This window comes from Metarhizium brunneum, chromosome 4 (genome assembly GCF_013426205.1).
Source record: "Metarhizium brunneum chromosome 4, complete sequence".
Classification (NCBI taxonomy): Eukaryota; Fungi; Ascomycota; class Sordariomycetes; order Hypocreales; family Clavicipitaceae; genus Metarhizium; species Metarhizium brunneum.
The window spans coordinates 4,355,518-4,375,244 of record NC_089425.1 but is presented as its reverse complement, the minus strand read 5'-3'; the positions used below and the strand labels follow the sequence as shown (position 1 = coordinate 4,375,244).

The window sequence follows — 19,727 nt, the reverse complement described above, 5'->3', positions numbered from 1 at the left end:
TTCTGTTTATAACTCAGCTTGATTCATCCGACGTACTATCGCACCGTGCGATTCACTACTCGGTTGTACTATGCGATGTCTTACCATCATCGCCAGTTGCAAAAGTCTCGCGACCTGTCTGGACTTCGGTCGGCCACTTGGCACTGTTTAACGCCGCCTCGGCCAAATTGATGAGCATCAGATCACTGCCCTTGGCCCCCATGAAGCTGCTAACAATTGGAAGATGCTCTTCCAATCCACTGATGCGCGAGTTGTACGGCTTCTGTCCGACTTTTGAATCAATGTCAGCTAGAATGCTAAAAGATGTTTGTGAAGGCATCGATCACATACTGGGGATTATGAGCGTTGGCAGCTGAAGTACTGCTGGCAGATAGAAGACCGAGAACGACCCGACGATACTAGGAAGCCTTTTATTGGTTAGGAAGAACATGTTCCAGAGGCAAGGGTGAGGGTCGAGGACGTACTTATTTGAGTCGTCGCGGTACTTTGGACTCGCAGAGCCAAAGGGCATGACCATCACAGCATCGGTAACAGTGTCGCTATGCTGCCCCATGATGTTAGTTTCAAACCAAGTCCTGAAAGTCTTCATTTCGGCTACGCCCTGGGCGCGCTCTTCCTTCGTAAATGGAACAGCAATGCTCCTAGGTTAAGATTAACTCTGCCGTTCGCCTCATCGTTGCAGCTCGATTCTGATATTTACCATCGTTTGCGCATGTAAGGTCCCACAAATGCCTCCTTTCCGAATTTCGCAAGGTAGTCGGCACGGAATGCGTCGAAGGTGTGGTATGTATCATAATACATGGGCCAAACTGCGCTCTGTTCAAAAGTTAGTCCAAGGCAACCTACGAGATTGAATTGAAGCAAAGGACAGTTACCATCTCTAGAAACTGTTGCAGCGACTTCCCCTGGGCTTCCTCGGGAGGATTTGATGCCCATGTATCCGTGATACTGATGGGAGTGCGCTCGATACCAAGAAAACTCTCCACGATCGTAATGAAGGACTCGGTCATGGCTTGTTGATCGGCATCTGCCTGCGGAAAAAAGTCCAGAGGATAAAGCAACCGTTTCGGAAACTTGGAGAGTTAGATGTGCAAGATGCATCGACAGGGTAGACGACTCACCTGAGACGAGTCGGGAACATCCAAAGTTGCTGCGGTCAGATGCTTGGCATCCTTCAGGCTTCTGTGGAGCGTCCCTACTGTATCGAATTCACTTTGAACCAAGGTTAGACTCATCGATTGCCTGGGAATGGACCTAGTGCGCATACTTGCAGCTCGGGACAATGCCCTGGCGTGAGGTGACACCATAGGAAGTCCTGAGGCCGAAAAGGCCATTGAAAGCCGCAGGAAGGCGTATACTACCTGAGGCTATGGAGCAGTAAGCAGGAGCAAATGGGATTTGCCGGAAAATTGGTATTTACTGTCCGTTCCAATCGAATGGTCGAGCCAAGAGTAGCCTGCAAGAGATGCACCGGCGCCAGTAGAACTGCACGAGGGAGTCTGATACTGGTCACCCCTGGGGTTGAATGGGCAGTGGTAGTCGATCCACTGATCAGTTGGCTCCTCTGCGGATGCAAAGGCAGACATCTTGGTCTTGCCTACGATGACAGCACCCAGTCCAATCAGCTTCTTGACATAGTCTGCACTGGACGTACGCGCTGGGTATAGCTCGTTGTAGGCTCGATTCATCATGGTGGTTCGGATTCCGCTCAAGTCGTAGTTGTCTTTGATGCTGATACGGGCACCAGCGAGTGGCTTCTCTTTGCTCGGGCTTGAGTAAAGTCGACTTGGTACGGCGACGCTTCGAAAGGAACCTTGCTGCGACACCGCTTGCAGCACGGAGAAACTGAGTTGGAGAATTCTATTAGTACCGCGTAGCTGGCGTGAGTAGACTTGAATGGGCTGACCTGGTCGGATTGATAACATCGTCTGGAATGGTAGGGATGACAAAGGCATCCAGGTGGTCATTATAGAGCTTCCAGGCCTGATGGATTGAGTTGCCGCGGATAAAGTAGGGTCCCGGGGGGAGGAGCCCAAGAGTATGAGTCGGGTCGTTGGTGTAGGTGGTGAAGCTGCTTTGGGCAAGTTGGGCAGCAACATCACTCACATCCTCGTTCTTCTTGGGCTGCAGCACGAGTGTTGAGATGAAATCGTCAGAGAAAACATCGTCCCGTTGGCGAAAGTCGTTTATCGCCTTTTCGGCATCTTGTGGACCGAATCCAGCATGGACAGACAGCAAAACGGCGGGCGTCCAGAGCTCATCGCCTGTAGCAGTCTCAACGAGGCGACCCTACGCGACAAAAGGAGTACATTGGTTAGCCAAAGACTGTATAGTGCCACCTTGGCGAAGTAGACCTACCACTTCTTGGGGATGAACATAGTACGAGCCTCTACTGAGAGCCCACATCGCCGGATGGGTCATTTTCAGTGGATGCAGATTTGGTTGTAAGCTGCCAGACTGCCTGAAGAAGGAGGATGAAGCAAGGTGGGGATGATTTGCAAGGTTTTTTAGACCAAACATCCCTTAGGCTCGGGCCGTTCTTCCCCGGAAAGGGTTAGATATGTTTGTCTACCGTTGCCAGTCATATCAGATGGCCACTAAAGCACACTGTCACACCTGTGACCACTAGCCGCAACGCGCTTTCTAGGGGGATGGTGGGGGTTGGAATGTCCACCATGAATTGAAGATTGTGCACTAGAAGACCACTAGGCACTATCAATCTACTAAAGTATTTGATACCAAGTAGCCCCTAAACTGAATTTATCCACAGAGGTAGGTACAATATAGCGCAGGCTCAGATTTCCCAGCGCCATCACAACGCAGCAACTTTGATTACTGCCAACATTGAACGCATCAGTGGCCTTGTATGCGCTGCAGCTGGATGACGGGCGCCATAGCCGGGTGGCAAGGCGCTGAAGATGCGAGGCATCATTGCGGCGGAGATGGTGGAAGGTGACCCTCGTCTGCTTACATGTAATTGGGGTTACTTTGTAGGTACACATTTGAAATCCATCGTGGACCTTCCAGGCTCCCTTTCTTGATCCTTGAAAGCCTCGCTGCAACGCTACATGGTCGTGGGGGTGCCAAATGATGCCGGGGTGTGACAGCTGTATTGTGATAACACTCAGCCTCACAATTTTATTCGATCTGGTCAAACCCATCCGCTGATGATGTCTGCCGACTGCTACAGTACACTGTGCCAAGACTCACCCTCAGCCTCTAATTTGCTCTCCTCATTGACGACTGCCTCACTTCTGTACTTTACATGCTGCATGCAGGTAGGAGCCTGTATGATTGTTGGTACTTTTGCTCAAAGATGCAGTAGTAACGCCCAGCCTTGTTCTGCAACATCCCGGATCCAGCGACTGGCGTAATGAAGGTGTGGCAAGGGAAACATGACTTCTCTTTCTTCCGAGGAAGGGCATTCAGGCTGGACCTTTCCACCCCACTGCTATCGACACGTGCCGTCATCGAGGTAACCGATCTGCAGTGCCCAGCTGTTTGAATAAGAATTCGGCATGTGATGTTTGCTTACTTTGGGACGTTGGACTCCTTCTTCTCATTCTGAAAGTCTGTCTTGTTTCCATCTTCTAGCAATAATAGTATCCCATCAGCCAGCTTTCGTTACCTGAAAGTTTCGCAATGATGGACAAGATAACTTCCAACATCTACCATCTGGATCGTGCCAAACTGTATGAAACAGAGAAGCCTTTCAATTGGTCCGCCGAGCTCGCCTGCCTGCCTGGTCTCCCGGGTTCCAATCATGTCTTCACATCCCAAACCGTCAACATCAACAATGTCCGTGGATGCACCCCTCCTAGCCTTGATACCCAAGGCTTTGAGTTTGTCAAATCGACTACGTCGCTGAAGCCCGAAGACTTTGACAATGACAACCTAATTCAAACCACCTTCTACTCCGAAATTGAGAAAGTGTTATTTGAACAACTTCCAGATGTCACTGCCGTCGCATTTCTCGGTCATCAAGTTCGCACTCTAAACTCACAGAGCACTGAGGCAGAGCACTGCTTACATCTTTTACTAGGTCCGGAAGCGCAGTACCAAATTTCCGCGGGAAGAGGGTGCTCTGGTTCCTGCTGCCCAGCCGCAAACAATGGCACACGTCGATCTCACAATGCAAGGAGGCAAGGATCGTCTACAGGTCTATTTCAAAGACAACCCGGAGCTAGAAAAGAGGCCATGGCAGATGCTCAAGTACGTACGAACCGTCTGAAAGGCACTTGAATGGTACTTTATCTGACTCAATGGCCAAACAGCGTGTGGCGCGTCCTGAAAGGTCCCAGCAATGATTGGCCATTGGCGCTCTGTGACTACCGCAGTGTGGACGTTGAGCACGACACTGTGGCGAATGACATAGTTGTTGCGCATGGCGATGGCTACATTGAGAACTCGTTGCTCTACTTCAACGAGAAACATCAGTGGTTTTATAAGAGCGATATGGATGTTGACGATCTCATTATATTCCGACAGACAGACTCCAGTGGAGCGAAGCCCAGTGAGAAACAACTTGATCCCCATTTCTTCCCTTTTCCTCTTTCTTGATTTTTTTTTTTTATCCGAAGCCACTAATACCTTCATCCATAGGAGCCTGGCATGCATCATTCGAGCACCTGTCACCGAGTGGAATCTCAGCTATGCTACGAGAAAGTGTTGAGCTGCGACTGGTAGTTTGGAATTGAGTTCGTATGTCAGGAAGCCAGTCTGGGCGGGAAACTGCTGGATAAGTCGACTTACTCTTTAGCCAACACCATCACTATGAGTCTTCGAGGGCTATTGTGCGTTTCAACAGGCATGATCAATCTAGCGAGTATCATTGGTTGGCATCAAGATTGGGAACATTGTAATAATACACTGAAGCATTCAGTGCGTAGATACCAGCGGGAGCATGTCATACCGTGTTTGTCAGCGCTACGGCCAACTTGGCTGGCACGTTTTTCTAGTCCCAAGCGTGATTGCCAGCTCGCTGACCTTGGCCGACAATCTTAACACGAGCCCGGTCGATGATGGAGGACTGACCTCGCGTGCTCATACCGGCGGCCGCACGAGACACCGGCGCAGGACCGTAAGGGCGATATCCGTAAGTATGAGGCCACAAGGCCTCGCGTACAAGTACCCTAGTGTTTCGCATAAAATCTCAGATACCCAGCTTCATAATGCAATCACATAATATATTGCGATACACGAGAGTCCTTACTACCATATCCATGAAGGCCGTTATTTCTCGGCGCAGTATGCCGTGTTCACCTCGACCAGCAGTTTATCAAAGAGTCAAACTCCGAGACACCTGAGGCTGGAGACCATTCAGCGTCCCCAACAACCTTCTTCCGCATTTCTTCCGCCTTCTCGATAAGCAGACGGCCATTTGCAATCTCGCCTGCGTCCTGATATACGCATCCCAACATAAAAGTCGACCTTGCTGTTTCATTCAAAAACGCACCACCGCTCTCAAATACCTGTAAAGCGTCTCGTAAGTTGGTTCTAGTGTCATAGTCAGCCCCGCCGTTCCGCCAAATAGCCCAGTTCAACTCACATGGAGCCGCTGTAGTCGTGTTTTCTACGTAGATGACACCCGATCTTGTAAAGCGTATTGCCTGTCTTGTGATGTCCGTCTCCTAAGGTTGCGCGAAACAGCTTCAGAGTTTGCACGTGCGTTGCTAATGCCGCATCAAGCATGTTGTTTCCTTCGTCGAAGCGCTCCTCATCTAGGAGACGCACGCCTAGACTGGTTTCGACGTTGCCGAGTGCAAACATGGCATGTGCCGTCCTGTATCAGTTAGCCCGTTGTGAACTGCCACACTGACGCCAGGCAAACCTACCGATAGGTAGTCGTGTCGTTTCTGTCGGTGATGATTCTGTTGAGGAGCTCAAAAGCCTCTTCGTGCCTTCCCTGTATCCAAAGACAAATTGCAAAGTTGTGCTCCAGGATTGACATTTTGGAAAGGATCCCGGGCATCCCTTCGAACGCTTCAAGAGCTTTACGATAGTATGCCTCTGCCTCAGTGTAGCGATGCAGGCCTTGAAGCGCGTTAGCCACGCCCCCCAGTGAAAAGACTTCTTGCATGTGGGGTCGTTTCATGACGCCTGCTTCTATGGCCTCGTAGACGAAATCCAGTTCCCTTGTGAAGCTCTCATAGGCCTGCTGAGGCTGATTGGTCTCTGTTTGCAGCGATGCGCGAGCCCGACAGATCTCTGCAAGGATTACCAGCATGCCCGTACGGTCTTCAGCTTGCGTCGCAATCATTTCGGATACATCTAGTAGTTCATAGGCGGGTTGAAAAGTCCCCCTTTCATACAAGTACCTGGAGAAGTTAGTATATAGTTTCTATAGAAGGACGCAACTTACCATGCTGCATCATGAAGTAGTTTCGAGAACTTGGCTGCGTCTACTTCAAGGGGGTTCTTGTGCTGTGAAGACTCCACGGTTTTCGCAAGTATTTGAACGTGAGCGAGGCATCCTTCTTGCGCAGCCCAATAACTCCGGTCATGACGACCTGTGATCGGAGCTACCGGGAATGCTTTGTGGACCATGCTAAAGGCACTTTCAAAGGCCTTCTGGCGAGTCTCGGGGCTGGTTTTCAGCATGCGCAACTGGCAGGTCGATTGCACCAGTCGATGCATCCAATTGATTGAAAGTTCGGCATTCTCGTAGAGTAGCGAGCTTTTCAAAAGAAATCCCCTCGCCTTGATCAACTGCCTTCGCGTCTTAAAGACTTCGTGATGCTGTTGTGCAATGTCACCGACGCTTCCTGTCAATAAATCGAACTGAATTTTGTCGGGATCCAAGAAGGACAGTATATTGAGAAGATCTTGTTGAGGCCTATCAAGATTTTCGTAATTCATACTCAACACCGTTTCAAGGGAGTAGGAATATTGGGATAGCGTCCCAGTGACAGTTTGTCCGTATTCGGAGTCCTCGATGAGCTGCGCGAAATTGTCGTATGATGATTCCAGGTCCCTGAGTGAGCAGCAATCTTCAATGGCAATGCTAGCCAGCTGCGTAATTGCCAACGGTAAGCAACCAACCACCTCAACAAGGTTAGCAGCGGCTTGCATCTCCCTCTCGGGATAGATAGCCGCTGCTTTTCGACCACCACGGTTCGTGAGAATCATAAGAAGTTCGATGGCATCTTCCGGGAGGAGCTGAGTAAGACTCTGCCCCGAAAACTCGCCAAGAAGGCTCTTATCTCTGGACGTGATCAGAATCGAACCTGTGTCACCTCCTGGCCAGAATTCTGCCAGTAGCGCTTTGTTATCGACGCTATCGGCATTGTCGAAGATGATCAGGTAAGGTATTTCTGCGACGTCATTAGCAAGTGGTAGCCACTCCCGCCATTGAGGTTACCTACGGGAAGTCTCAAACCATTCTTTCACAATATCCTTGGCTTTGTTTTGGTCATCATTCGTAGACTCGACCAAGCCTATCTCCACTGCAAAAGCAATATGCCTTGCGAGCATCTTCTCCCGGCTGTCTGAAGGAATCCATAAAACAACCTCAAACTTCGACAGGCTACTAAACGCATACTTCAGAGCGATCTGCGTTTTGCCCATCCCCCCTAGACCGCAAAGGGCAAACACGCAGTGCCCTTCGTTAAGTTTGCGTACCGGACGCAGATGTGCTTCAATATCGTCGAGAACATCCTCGCGACCAATAAAGCTATGATTCGGCTGATGTGGCGCTAGAATGTGGCAAGGGAGACGAATATTCATCTTCGTCTCAGACTTTGGGGCTCTTGGTTTTGGTAGGGGGGCAAAGTTTGTGGGCTTAGTTAGTTACATACGTAGAAAGGTAGGCATCGCCATACCACTAACTTACTAGAGTCCTCAGCAAAATCTTGACTTGAGTTGGAGTTTATTTTTAGGCTGGAAACGATGCTTTCCATGTAGATCTCAGGTTTGATGTCTTTGCCATCGTGGACGTCGAGGAGGCTATGCAGCTCTAACAACAGGGTTTCGTAGAAAGGATCTGTTCGATTCGGAAAGACACTGAGCTGAGTATGATCCAGGTCGATGGGTTTCACTGTCTCCTGGAAGCCAGGTAGAAACGCTGCTTCTTCTGGACAGAGCTGCAATGAGAAGTGGTAGTTAGTTATTGTAAGTAGTCTGCATGCTTCTATTGTTATTGCTGACAATTTGCGACTTCTGTCCACGAAACGGCCGCGATAAATAGACAGTTGCCTTTGTCTCGCAAAAGGTTCGTACTGGAAAGGGAAGGTAGAGCATTTTAAAATGCTCCATGATTTGTTTCGCTGCTTCCCATTCAGTGGGGGTATTCAAACTCTCTAGAACATCGTGCCGTCGCGTTTTCGTGAGAGAGAGTTCCACAGTAGCAGACCAAAGAAGACACCGCTCAAGGTCCTTCATGTGCTCGTCATGGATGCAGGCAATGAATAGGATGCCTGCTATACTGTCGAATATGTCGCGGAAGTCGGCACGGCGTTTCGCAATGAGTAATGCCTAGATAATTAGCTTCACTGCCCACCCAAGGAAGAGAAAAAAAAAAAGGCGCCGAAAACCTACGTGTTTCAAAATGAGTCCCCCAAAGCTGTGACAGATGAACAATATCGGGCGTTGCGACTGGTGCGGTTCCTCCCGCCGGAAACGTAGGTTGAATAGTAGGTCTTCTGCTTGCTCGATCATGGACGACAATGGTCGAACTGGGTCAGAAGCTTTGAGAAAATCGTACTTGAAAGCCATCATTCTCACAGCTGGGAAATGATGGCTTAATGAGTCTCGAAGCCATGACGATTGATCCTGATGTGTATGCGAGAGCCCTGCAATGTGGACGAGACTTGTGCTATTAGTATCCGTATCCGATTGGAACCTGTTTACTTACTCGACCAAAGGCTGCCGAACGCCATCGAAAACAATCGGTAGTGAAGGCATTGTAACTACCTAGTTACATGGGGCAGAGACACACTAAAGGGTAATCACGTGTGGCACATCGTAAGATACGTTGAACCTAGTGTTTTGGAACCTTTCCCATCAAGTCTTAGTGCAGAGATCACTTTATACGTCTTGTAAGAATGCGGGGTTGTTTGAGTATGCCTCAGGCATAGCCATGCGGCTTGCATTAAATCGCTATTTTATAAGTAAAACTATAAGTTAATAAAATTCTCCTAGAAGATTACTTTAATAATTAAATTCTAGTATTTTTATAATTTTAAAGCCTTTTTAGTTTTATAATTTAATTATTTATATTAATATTAATATTTGGTTAATTTGCTTTATAATTAAATAAAATTATATATATAATATTAATATTATATAAGCATAAAATCTAAAATAATATTAGGTTATATTAGGCTAAAAATAATAAAAAACTAAAAAAGTAAATTATTTATATATTATAATATATTAAATATATTAATATAATTAATATTTTAAATTATAATAAAAAAAAATAAAAAAAAAAGGCTAGTTAATTACCAGGACCTACTAGTAATATAATTAATAGCTATACCTAGCTAATTTAATAATAATATATAATTTAAAAAATATTATATATATATATTATAATATATTAAATTTACTAGCTTAAAAGGTAATTTATAACCTTATATACTAATAAAAGTATATATATAATAATAATAATAATTTATAATTATATAAGTTATACCCTAAAAAACTTAAAGTAATCTAATATAATATAAATTAATAAAGTTTTAACTTTTATAAAGCCTATTATTTTCCTTATAATTACTTTATTTTACTTTTATATACTTAATTTAAATAAATTACTTTATAAATAATATAGCTATTTATAGGTTTTTAGCTTTATATTACTTCTTAAAGTATTATAGCTTATTAATATTAAACTTAATTAATAATTAATAATTATAATTATAATTAGTATTAAAAAAAATAATAAGCCTAATATAAGTAAATTACTTATTATAACTTTAGGGATTAAAGCTAATAAGCCTAAAAAGGTAATAAAAAAGCTATTATTATAAAAAATATTAATAAAAAAAAAATATATTATTAAAAGCTAAAAATATTAAAAAAGTTAAAAAACTTAATAAAATAATTAAAAAAATAAGAAAAAAAATAAGAAAAAAAATAAGAAAAAAAATAAGAAACAAAATAAGAAAAAAAATAAGAAAAAAAATAAGAAAAAAAATAAGAAAAAAAATAAAATAAAAGGGAAAATTAAAAAGAATATTATAAAGCTAATTAATAAAAAGTAGCTTTATATTATAGTTTTCCCTTTTATTATAAAGGGTAATATAATTAGTATTATATTATAACTTATTAGTTATAATTATTTTATAATAGCTTTAGCTATTATTATATAATTAAACTTTATATATTATTATATAAACCTATTAATTTTATAATTATAACTTATATTAAGTTATATTAAAAACCTAAAATACCTATATATATAATATATTTATAAGGTTTTTTTTTTCCCTCTAAAAAAGGTAAAACTACTAATATAAATTTATTTAATAGCTTTAGCTTTATAAGCCTTTTTAGCTTTTTTAGCCTTTTTAGCTTTAGCTTTATTAGCTTTATTAGCTTTTTTTATAATTAATTTTATAATTTTTTTAATATTATATTTTAATTTAATATTTTTAAAAGCCTTTTTTTTTAAATTTTTAATTATTTTTATAATTTTTTTAATTTTTATAAAATTAAGATTTTTAATTTTAAAATAAGTATTTTTTTTATTATAAAAAGTTTTTAATTTATTAATAATTATATTATTTATTAAGTTTTATTAGTTTTAACTCTTAAAGGTTATAATAAATAACCTACTTATATTAGGCTTTTTATTATACTTAGTTATTTTATTATTATTAGTATATACTTTATATATAATAGTTTATAAATAGCTATAATAAATATTAATAAGTAAGCGGTTATAATACTTATAAGAGATATATATATATAGGGGTAATAACTTATAATTAGTTATTTATAATAAGATTTTAATAATAAAAAAGGTAAATAACTTAAATATAAAATTAACTTAAAATATAAGAGAAACCTTATAAATATATTATATATATAGGTATTTTAGGTTTTTAATATAACTTAATATAAGTTATAGCTATAAAATTATAATAATATATAAAATTTAATTATATAATAATAGCTAAGGCTATTATAAAGTAATTATAATTAATAGGCTATAATATAATACTAATTATACTAGTATATTTAATATATTATAATATTAAATTATAATAAAAAAAAATAAAAAAAAGGCTAGTTAATTACCAGGACCTACTAGTAACACAATTAATAGCTATACCTAGCTAATTTAATAATAATATATAATTTAAAAAACAGTACACGTATTGTAATACGTCAAATCTACTAGCTTAAGAGGTGATTTATAACCTTACACGCCGGCGAAAGCATATAATATATTATAATATATAAATAGTTTATTTTTTTAGTCTTTTATTATTCTTAACCTAATATAACCTAATATTATTTTAGATTTTATATTTATATAATACTAATATTATATATATAATTTTATTTAATTATAAAGCGAATTAACTAAATATTAATAAGGTTTTTTTTATATTTTAAGTTAATTTTATATTTAAGTTATTTATTTTTTTATTATTAAAACCTAATATAATTAATTATAAGTTATTACTTTTATATATATATATTTTTTATAAGTACTTATTAATATTTATTATAATTATTTATAAACTATTATATATAAAGTATAAACTAATATTAATAAGATAATTAAGTATAATAAGCTATTAAATAAACCTAATATAAATAGGTTATTTATTATAATTTTTAAGAGTTAAAATTAATAAAACCTAATAAATAATATAATTATTAATAAATTAAAAGCTTTTTATAATAAAAAAAATATTTATTTTAAAATTAAAAATCTTAATTTTATAAAAATTAAAAATTTAAAAAAAAAAGCTTTTAAAAATATTAAATTAAAATATAATATTAAGAAAATTATAAAATTAACTATAAAAAAAGCTAATAAAACTAATAAAATTAAGGCTAAAAAGGCTAAAAAAACCAAAAAAGCTTATAAGGCTAAAGCTATTAAATAAATTTATATAAGTAGTTTTACTTTTTCTAGAAGGGTAATGTTACGACCCAGTCGTATGCAGGAAGCAGGCTGTAAGTTAGGCCGGCTATATGAGCCATAAAGCGGCACAGGTAGGGCAGATAATAGATTAATAATCAGAGTAACTATTATATTTAAATTATAGAAGGAACTATGATCTATGTAAGTAAGATTATAATTATAATAATAATTTAAAGGGAAATATTATAATAAGAGAAGTAATTTATTATAATATATAAGGACCCTTAATTTTACTTTATAAATAGACTTTAGCTTCTTAGCTTTTAATATAAATTATTATATTAAATAAGCTTTACTTATAACTTTTTAACTCTAATTACTTAGTTATAGTTTATAACTTATTACTAATATAACACCTAATTACTTAGATTAACTGCCCTAGTAGCTCTGCTAATATAAGCTACAACTAGTTTATCCCTTAGGAACCTTAGCCGTTACAGGTAATTAATAAATATTATATATTTTTTTTATTATTAATATATAATTAATCCCCTCTAGAAGAGGTAAAACCGCTAATATAAATTTATTAGGTAGCTTTACTCTTAGCGTTATTAGCCTTATTAGGCTTTTTTATAGCTAGTATAACAGCCTCTTTAGAGCTGCGCTTTAGCTTCGCGTTTCTAGAGGCCTTCTTTTCTACGTCCTTAATAGCCTTATTATTTTTCTATAATATACAAGGTTTAACTATATAATAGTAGCTAAGGCTATTATAAGGTAGCTATAACTAGTAAGCTATAATATAATACTAATTATACTAATATATTTAATATATTATAATATATAAATAATTTATTTTTTTAGTTTTTTATTATTTTTAGCCTAATATAACCTAATATTATTTTAGATTTTATACTTATATAATATTAGTATTATATATATAATTTTATTTAATTATAAAGTAAATTAATTAAATATTAATATATTAATTTATAATTAATTTACTTTATAATTAAATAAAATTATATATATAATATAAGTATTATATAAGCGTAAAATCTAAAATAATATTAGGCTATACTAGGCTAAAAATAATAAGAGATTAAAAAAGTAAACTATTTTAGTATAATTAGTACTATATTATAGCTACTAGTTAAGGTTATTTTATAATAGCTTTAGCTATTATTATTATAAAGGTAAATTAACTTTATATTTATAACTTATATTAAGTTATATTAAAAACCTAAAATACCTATATATATAGTATATTTACATAGTTTTACCTATATTTTAAGTTAGTTTTATTCCTTTTTATTTAAGTTATTCTTTTATTATTAAGACCTAATATAACTAATCGTGAGTTACTGCCCTTACACATATATATCTCCCACAAGCACTTGCTGATATCTACTACAGCTATTTATAAACAACAATAAAAATCTACAAATAACAACAAAAATATTAATATATAATTAATTATATATATTTTCTTATATTTCTTAAGGTTAAAGTTAAAATATAATATTATAAATTACTTAAATTTCTAGATTATTTAAGTAAAAGTTAAATTATATATTAATTAAATTAACTTTAATATAAGTAATAAGTTTATATAAAATAAAATTAATAATTAACTTATTACTTAAAAATAAAAATAAAAAAAAATATTGTTTTTTTTTAGTTTTATTAGATTTTTTTATAATATTATTTTATTTTTAAGTTAATATAATAAATTTTACTTAATAGCTTTTCTTAATACTTTTATATTATTATTTTAATAATATTTTTATTAAATTAATATATATTTAAGTAAGTAAAATAAAGTAAAAATTTTATATTTTAAGGTATAATAATAAAATAAGTAAAAATAGCTTTAATAATAATATATATAAATAAAAAAAAGAAGGCAAGAAGTAAAAAACTAAATATTATAAATACTAAAACTATTAAGAATAAATAAAAAGGGGAGAAAAGCATTTTATTTAGTTAGTATATTACTTAAATTTAATTAGGCTATAAGTTCTTATAGTATATATAAGTATTTTTAAGTGGGATTTTATAAGCTAACTAATATAGTATATTAATACTAAGGTAAACTAAATATAAACCTATAATTAAATTAATATAAAAAAAACTTATTAATAAAACTAAGAAAAAAAAAAGTAATAATATTAAGCGCCTCCCTTTAAGCCTAATAAGAATTTTTATATAAAAGCTAAAATTAAAAATAAGTAATATAAGAGTGTATATTATTACGTGGTATATAAGTTATTTATTATTTAGCGCTTTAATATTAGAGTAAAAAGCTAGAATAAAAAGCTAAAATAATAGCAGGATAAGAAAACAAGAAAATAAAGAAAACAAGAAAAGTAGGTCTAAATAGGCGTTTTAGGTAAAAGTTAAGCAAGTTTATATTTTAGGTATAATATCCTATCTAATCTTATATAATAACCTAGTAAGCGCTGGATTAATAGTTAGGTTGGTGACGACCAGCGAATACCCAGTGTTATATGTCATCATTTTATTTTTTGCTTCACCTCACAAACTACCCAGGTAATCCCTCCCTCGCTAGACTCCTCGCACCATGTCGAAATATAGTGGCACATGTATTCCAAGAGTCTCAACTCTGGACCCCGTGATTTTTGCCTCTCCAAGTAGTTTTAGCCCAAGTACTCATAGTGGAAATGGCGCAAATGGCGCGAGTAGCCCTGCACCTGGCCCGGGTGCGAGTTTTGCGCAACTCAACGGGGAACATTGAAGACTCAGATATACGACAAATATGAGCATATCGTCGCTAAGTGCGACTATCCATGTTACACGCGGTAAGGCACTTGGCGTCAAGCGCTTCGTGAACATAAGGAGGCTTGCCCTCTAGTTGGGACTGGACCACATGCCAGAAACAAGTCGAGCTCGTCTGGACTCTGTGCCTTGATGGGAACGCTGGTGTAACTCAATTTTCCAATCCATATGCCTGTCTGGAACCCGAGACACTGCTGACCGCCCGCAAAGCCGTGGATGTTACGGTTGCCGTTCTTGATCCTCTATACCCGATGCAAAGACAAGAGTCAAGTTTGTGTTATCCTATAGTGCCAGAGCTATAGGCCGTACTGTCTAGAAGATGTAGTCTATCTCAAGGTCTCCCTGCCCAAGGCGCTAATATCTATCGGCAATTGCCTTGTAATCCCAACAATATAGGTTCTAGAGTGACGCAGTTTCCTCACTGGAATAAACGCCACGCCGCCAGTTGCGTATTCCAGTGGCGCACTGGTGGAGATAGTCTCCCATGACTGAACCAGGAAAAGGACGTGTATAGCCAGAGACATGATTCAAGAATGTGCTTCTATACGGCCTGCGTTACCCGATGATGATGGGGGGGAATAATCGGATGTGTTCTCAGCTTATACGTGCCAACCTGTTGGTTTCGGCGTCCCTTTGTGTAGACCTGGAAGACCCTGGGCCGAAGTTATGAAGCTGACTTTAGTTGTATTGAGCGTGGCACAATTTTATAGGTGGACTTGGTGTTTTCTCAGACTGGAGAGTTACACCCGACATGACTTCCCAAGTTCCCGTGCATAATAATCACAGCGGTCAATAAGAGAAGATGACAACTCACGTTGCAGTGAGGGGTAGCAGAACCGGCCAAGTCAATGTATACCGTAGCTACATGTCGGCATCAAGATGTCATCCAATTCGTCCACTTTGCTCTTGGGGTGACAAGCACCGGAAATGAGTGGCCTGGCGGGTTCCCACTCCAATGTTGGGTTAAAGACATGGACCAAAAGGCGCACTCTGTACAGGCTCTGTAGCCTGTAGCAAACCAGAAACCAGGAAGCTCAGGTAAGCTAATATATAGCATTTCTTCTTCTTGAACACCTATGTAGCCTATCAGTCTATTCGTTGGCGAATCTTTTGGCGCAGATATTTCCAATAAAAAGGTTATAATATATAGCCCCAGTGCCTAGTTTCTAGTTAAATATTACCCCGCTTACGCAGATCCTCAGGAAACTTCCTAAAATGGTAGTTTGGTCCATCTGATTTACTAGAGTTACATTGAACTTACCATTGGCAGATCTCGGCAAACTTCCGACGGTTAATCGGAACGATGCATTTGCCAGCTTCTGACTGACGGCATTAATGTTACTCACTTGGGTTGTTGCGAGCCCGACCTGCATGGCTGTGAGGACAATGGCCACGTAGACGGTCAAGTTGCACTAGCCAGCCAGGCAAAATTATCGCACAAGAAGACATATGAATTTCTGTATTGATCCTAGTAAGGCATGCATGTGTCACATAGACCATGACAGCGGCGGCCCAACGGCCTCCGAGCCGTCCCCAGGTGCCATGGGTTCAATGTCACTTTAAATAACACGTGCAATTCTTGATTGGACGTCACAATATGTATATGCCGTGTGCGGTTCGGAAGAGTGCCGCCATCATCTGGTGTATTGATAACTACAAGTCAGCCACGACGCCATGGTTGCCTTCTGCCTCTTATGGTTACGTCTGCTTTGGCGGCCTCTCTTCCTCGCCCGACTACATACGTACATTCTATAGGAGAGGGATTGCGAGAAGCCGCCTACCGCGAACGCTTGGGCTTCAGTGGCGCAGCAAGCCATGTTCCCTCGTCCCCCGTGAGACGTGCCGTCAAAGACACTACCGGATTTGGCCATGGATTTGGCCAGATCCCAGCCAACACGACCAGCCAAAAGACGTCGACCTGAGTACTTGGTCATAGGCGACAACTATGGAATGTCCACGTGTAACTGCTACACTTTCTACACAGACGGACCGGTGAACTAGACTTGAGCAGGCGTTGGACGTCGCGGCGGAACACAGAATTCTGTAAGCCAGAGAGGCCTCCAAGCTACGCCGAGGCCGTAAAACGCTCACAGGCTGCAGCAGTCCGACGTCAGGTTGAAGAGACATGGACCGGGTCGAGGCCTTCCAAGGTGACATCAGGGGTTCGAGAAGCTGCAGATACACGGATCGTATCTATGGCCAACCAGTGCGGTGTATTGGCAGCAGAAACTGTCTTCAATGCCTCAACCGGCGGTGTGGTTGCAGTTCCATCTACTCTGTACTCGATCATGTGTCCATGTTCTCCGCACTAGGTACATCGACATTACACATTAGCATGCGCACTGGCTAGATGAGTTATTCAAAGACCTCAAGTTTCTATAAAGGAGGTGATTATGTATACTTTAATTTACAAGTATACCATGGCTTATAGATCTTTTACAGGCCAACCAGGGTATCACGAGCGTTGAACCAAAAACGGCACGAATCAAGGACCTGGTTTCAGAAGCCCTCATGTCGCAGACCTAGATGGCTTCAATCCAAGCACTTTTCCACCCTCAGCATGACTCATGGCTCTTAATCACGATAACTACGCCCACACATTGATGCTGTCTGCCTTACGGCCCGATAAGAAATTCCCGACAAAGCTGCATGTGAGTGACATGATGCTACGCCATGGGCTTCAGGATTCACGGCACGGGGTGGCGTCATCACCGACACAGCCTCGTTCTGAAGCTTTATGTAACCACGTTGGCGGGATATAAAAGTTTGACACCACGTCGGGGAGACGGAATAGAATCTCTTGACCATTGATTCTTCCCCATCATTCCAATACTATATCGAGGCCCCCCTTTCACCTTCATCGTCAGCCATTCACAATGCCCGTCACGCTCACCATTGTCAATCATGCCGCCGAAAACTGGCGCTCCTCTAGAGTTGGCACTTCTGGGAAACTCCTCGAGTTGGTCAGTCCCAAGGAGCACCGGAGAACAAGCAGAGTCATTCAAAGCTCCTTTGATGGCCGTCTGCTCGGGGAAAATCACACGTCCTCGAGTCCCAACGGATTCGTGTGGGCAGCAATCAACGCATACAGCTCGCACCATCATCTGTGCATACGACCAGAAGACGTGTGGTTCGCCATTATAACCCAGGTCGGCTTCTACGTGAACGCCCACGCCGAGAGTCTTTGATCATGCTTCGTCGAGCACGAAGGGAAGAAGGAACTGATACTCGACGTGTGCGGCTCTACGGAAACGGTAGACTTTGGCGCTATCGCCGGCGCAATGACGCATTTGATGGCCAAGAACGTCAAGGACCCGGAGCTGCGCACCTGGGTTATGCCGTCCTTCTCCACGACGTCGCAAACCGACATTGCCGTTGCCTCTGTCTTGTTCATGGGGGCTATGCAAAAGTACTTCTCGTATACTATTCGCATGCTCTGCGGTATTCCGTCCGTAACACTCCTTGGTGAAGTCGCAGACTGGGAGGATATCCTTTCTAGGTTGGACAAGCTAGCGCAGCTGGGAGAAGAGCCAGGCCAATTTGCAGACATGTTGAAGCCGATCCTGCGAAACATGGTCCTCTCCTTCACAGAGCCGTCTAGTCCGGCCGTGATCCGATTCTGGAACAGCGTCGCGGATAAACACCAAATGAGCGGACTCTGTAGGTATTCTGGGTGGATCGCGGCCTTTTGTTTCTGGAACGAAAAGGGGGAAGCACAGCTATCGCGCAAGTGTCGCAACGGTACATGGCACGCCGTGATTGACTCGGAAAACATTCCAGCCGGGTTCTGCTCCGTGCCCGTCAAGGTCGACGACAACGGACATGAGTTTAACTGCACCATGATAGCCGGCTCCGTGGGGATCCAGGCCCGTTCCATCTATCCCTACATTGCCCGGGAGAGAAGGGCGGCGACTTGTTCTTGGGACGCAAAAATGCATGCTATCCAGCCGCTGTCAGGTTGGTGGATCTGCGAGAACGAGTCCGCTGAAGAAGCAGAGGCGCCTCAGACCGAGATCAAAGCTACTCGAGATGAGTTGATTGCCGTGGATAAGGCATGTGACACTAAATTGCAAAGGTCGGCTATCCATAAAGGACATAGGCATACGCCGAGCATGGCACGGCGGAGAGACTTGAGGATGCGTCTAAGTGAGTTGAGATATTAGTGTCAAGGTCAAGTCTATTTTGCTATTTAAGCCATCCTACCCTGCTTATATTCCAAGATGTAAATGAGGGATATAGTATTTTTCTAGTTTTCTAGGTTGACAAGGCAAAGATGGCAATTAGTACATGTAAGCTTTCTTTATAAATCCTTTTCCTGGCCTTTGTAGCTACTTGAACACGTCTAATAACGCCTGGCGCACTACTCTCCCGAGCCTCCAATAAGTCCAGGACTAGAAGTTTTAGTCCAAGGCAGTATAGGAGTAGCTGGTCAAGCTGGAGGAGACTGCCTTGGCTGGTTCCATGTATGTAAATTAATTAAAAAGGCTATATTACTAGCAAGCCTATTATTATATTAATCTACAAGAAATATCTTCCTGCCTACACCCGTAATAAAAAATAACCATGTAGAATCGGGCTTCTACGCCGGTAAACGGCAGCCGTGGAAGGATCTGGGCGGAGAGATTGCGCGTTTCCCTTCCGCCATTCATCTTGGACAGCGGCGTCCTCGTGTACGTGAAATGGGTGGGAGGCGACAAGGCCAAGAACAAAAGCGAGCCTGGGTGTCGTTGAAGAGTGCGAGTTGAGCGGCTCTCGCGCACGTATCGGTTGTCATTCTGCCGATAGTAGAGAAGAGACGGCTACGTCGGTGAGACTGTCGACTAGGCTGAGCTGCCGCTGCAGTATTGACACTTTCCCTTGTCCCGTACATGTAGGGACTTTGGTCAGT

General features: G+C 40.3%; 4 protein-coding genes across 4 annotated transcripts; 2 read left to right on the top strand and 2 right to left on the bottom strand.

Annotated features, from left to right (window-relative positions):
- Window positions 1-55: 55 nt before the first annotated feature.
- On the bottom strand, window positions 56-2,421 carry Arp1_6 (Scytalone dehydratase-like protein Arp1; the record flags this gene model as incomplete). The annotated part of the gene is made up of 9 exons (XM_066131144.1): window positions 56-270; window positions 331-641; window positions 701-816; window positions 876-1,073; window positions 1,122-1,212; window positions 1,268-1,367; window positions 1,421-1,845; window positions 1,907-2,289; window positions 2,359-2,421. 9 exons carry the CDS (start codon window positions 2,419-2,421, stop codon window positions 56-58), a joined length of 1,902 nt encoding a protein of 633 aa, XP_065987219.1.
- A 1,221-nt stretch (window positions 2,422-3,642) lies between these two features.
- G6M90_00g080080 (uncharacterized protein) lies at window positions 3,643-4,697 on the top strand (the record flags this gene model as incomplete). The annotated part of the gene is made up of 4 exons (XM_014684030.2): window positions 3,643-3,984; window positions 4,043-4,212; window positions 4,275-4,513; window positions 4,603-4,697. The coding sequence occupies 4 exons, from the start codon at window positions 3,643-3,645 to the stop codon at window positions 4,695-4,697; spliced, it is 846 nt and encodes a 281-aa protein (XP_014539516.2).
- Window positions 4,698-5,258: 561 nt separating this feature from the next.
- On the bottom strand, window positions 5,259-8,712 carry G6M90_00g080070 (uncharacterized protein; the record flags this gene model as incomplete). Its single annotated transcript, XM_066131143.1, has 8 exons — window positions 5,259-5,496; window positions 5,549-5,782; window positions 5,835-6,317; window positions 6,362-7,313; window positions 7,365-7,745; window positions 7,832-8,081; window positions 8,146-8,472; window positions 8,536-8,712. The coding sequence occupies 8 exons, from the start codon at window positions 8,710-8,712 to the stop codon at window positions 5,259-5,261; spliced, it is 3,042 nt and encodes a 1,013-aa protein (XP_065986956.1).
- A 9,003-nt stretch (window positions 8,713-17,715) lies between these two features.
- On the top strand, window positions 17,716-19,002 carry G6M90_00g080060 (uncharacterized protein; the record flags this gene model as incomplete). Its single annotated transcript, XM_014684032.1, has 2 exons — window positions 17,716-18,019; window positions 18,098-19,002. The coding sequence occupies 2 exons, from the start codon at window positions 17,716-17,718 to the stop codon at window positions 19,000-19,002; spliced, it is 1,209 nt and encodes a 402-aa protein (XP_014539518.1).
- Between the last annotated feature and the right edge of the window lie 725 nt (window positions 19,003-19,727).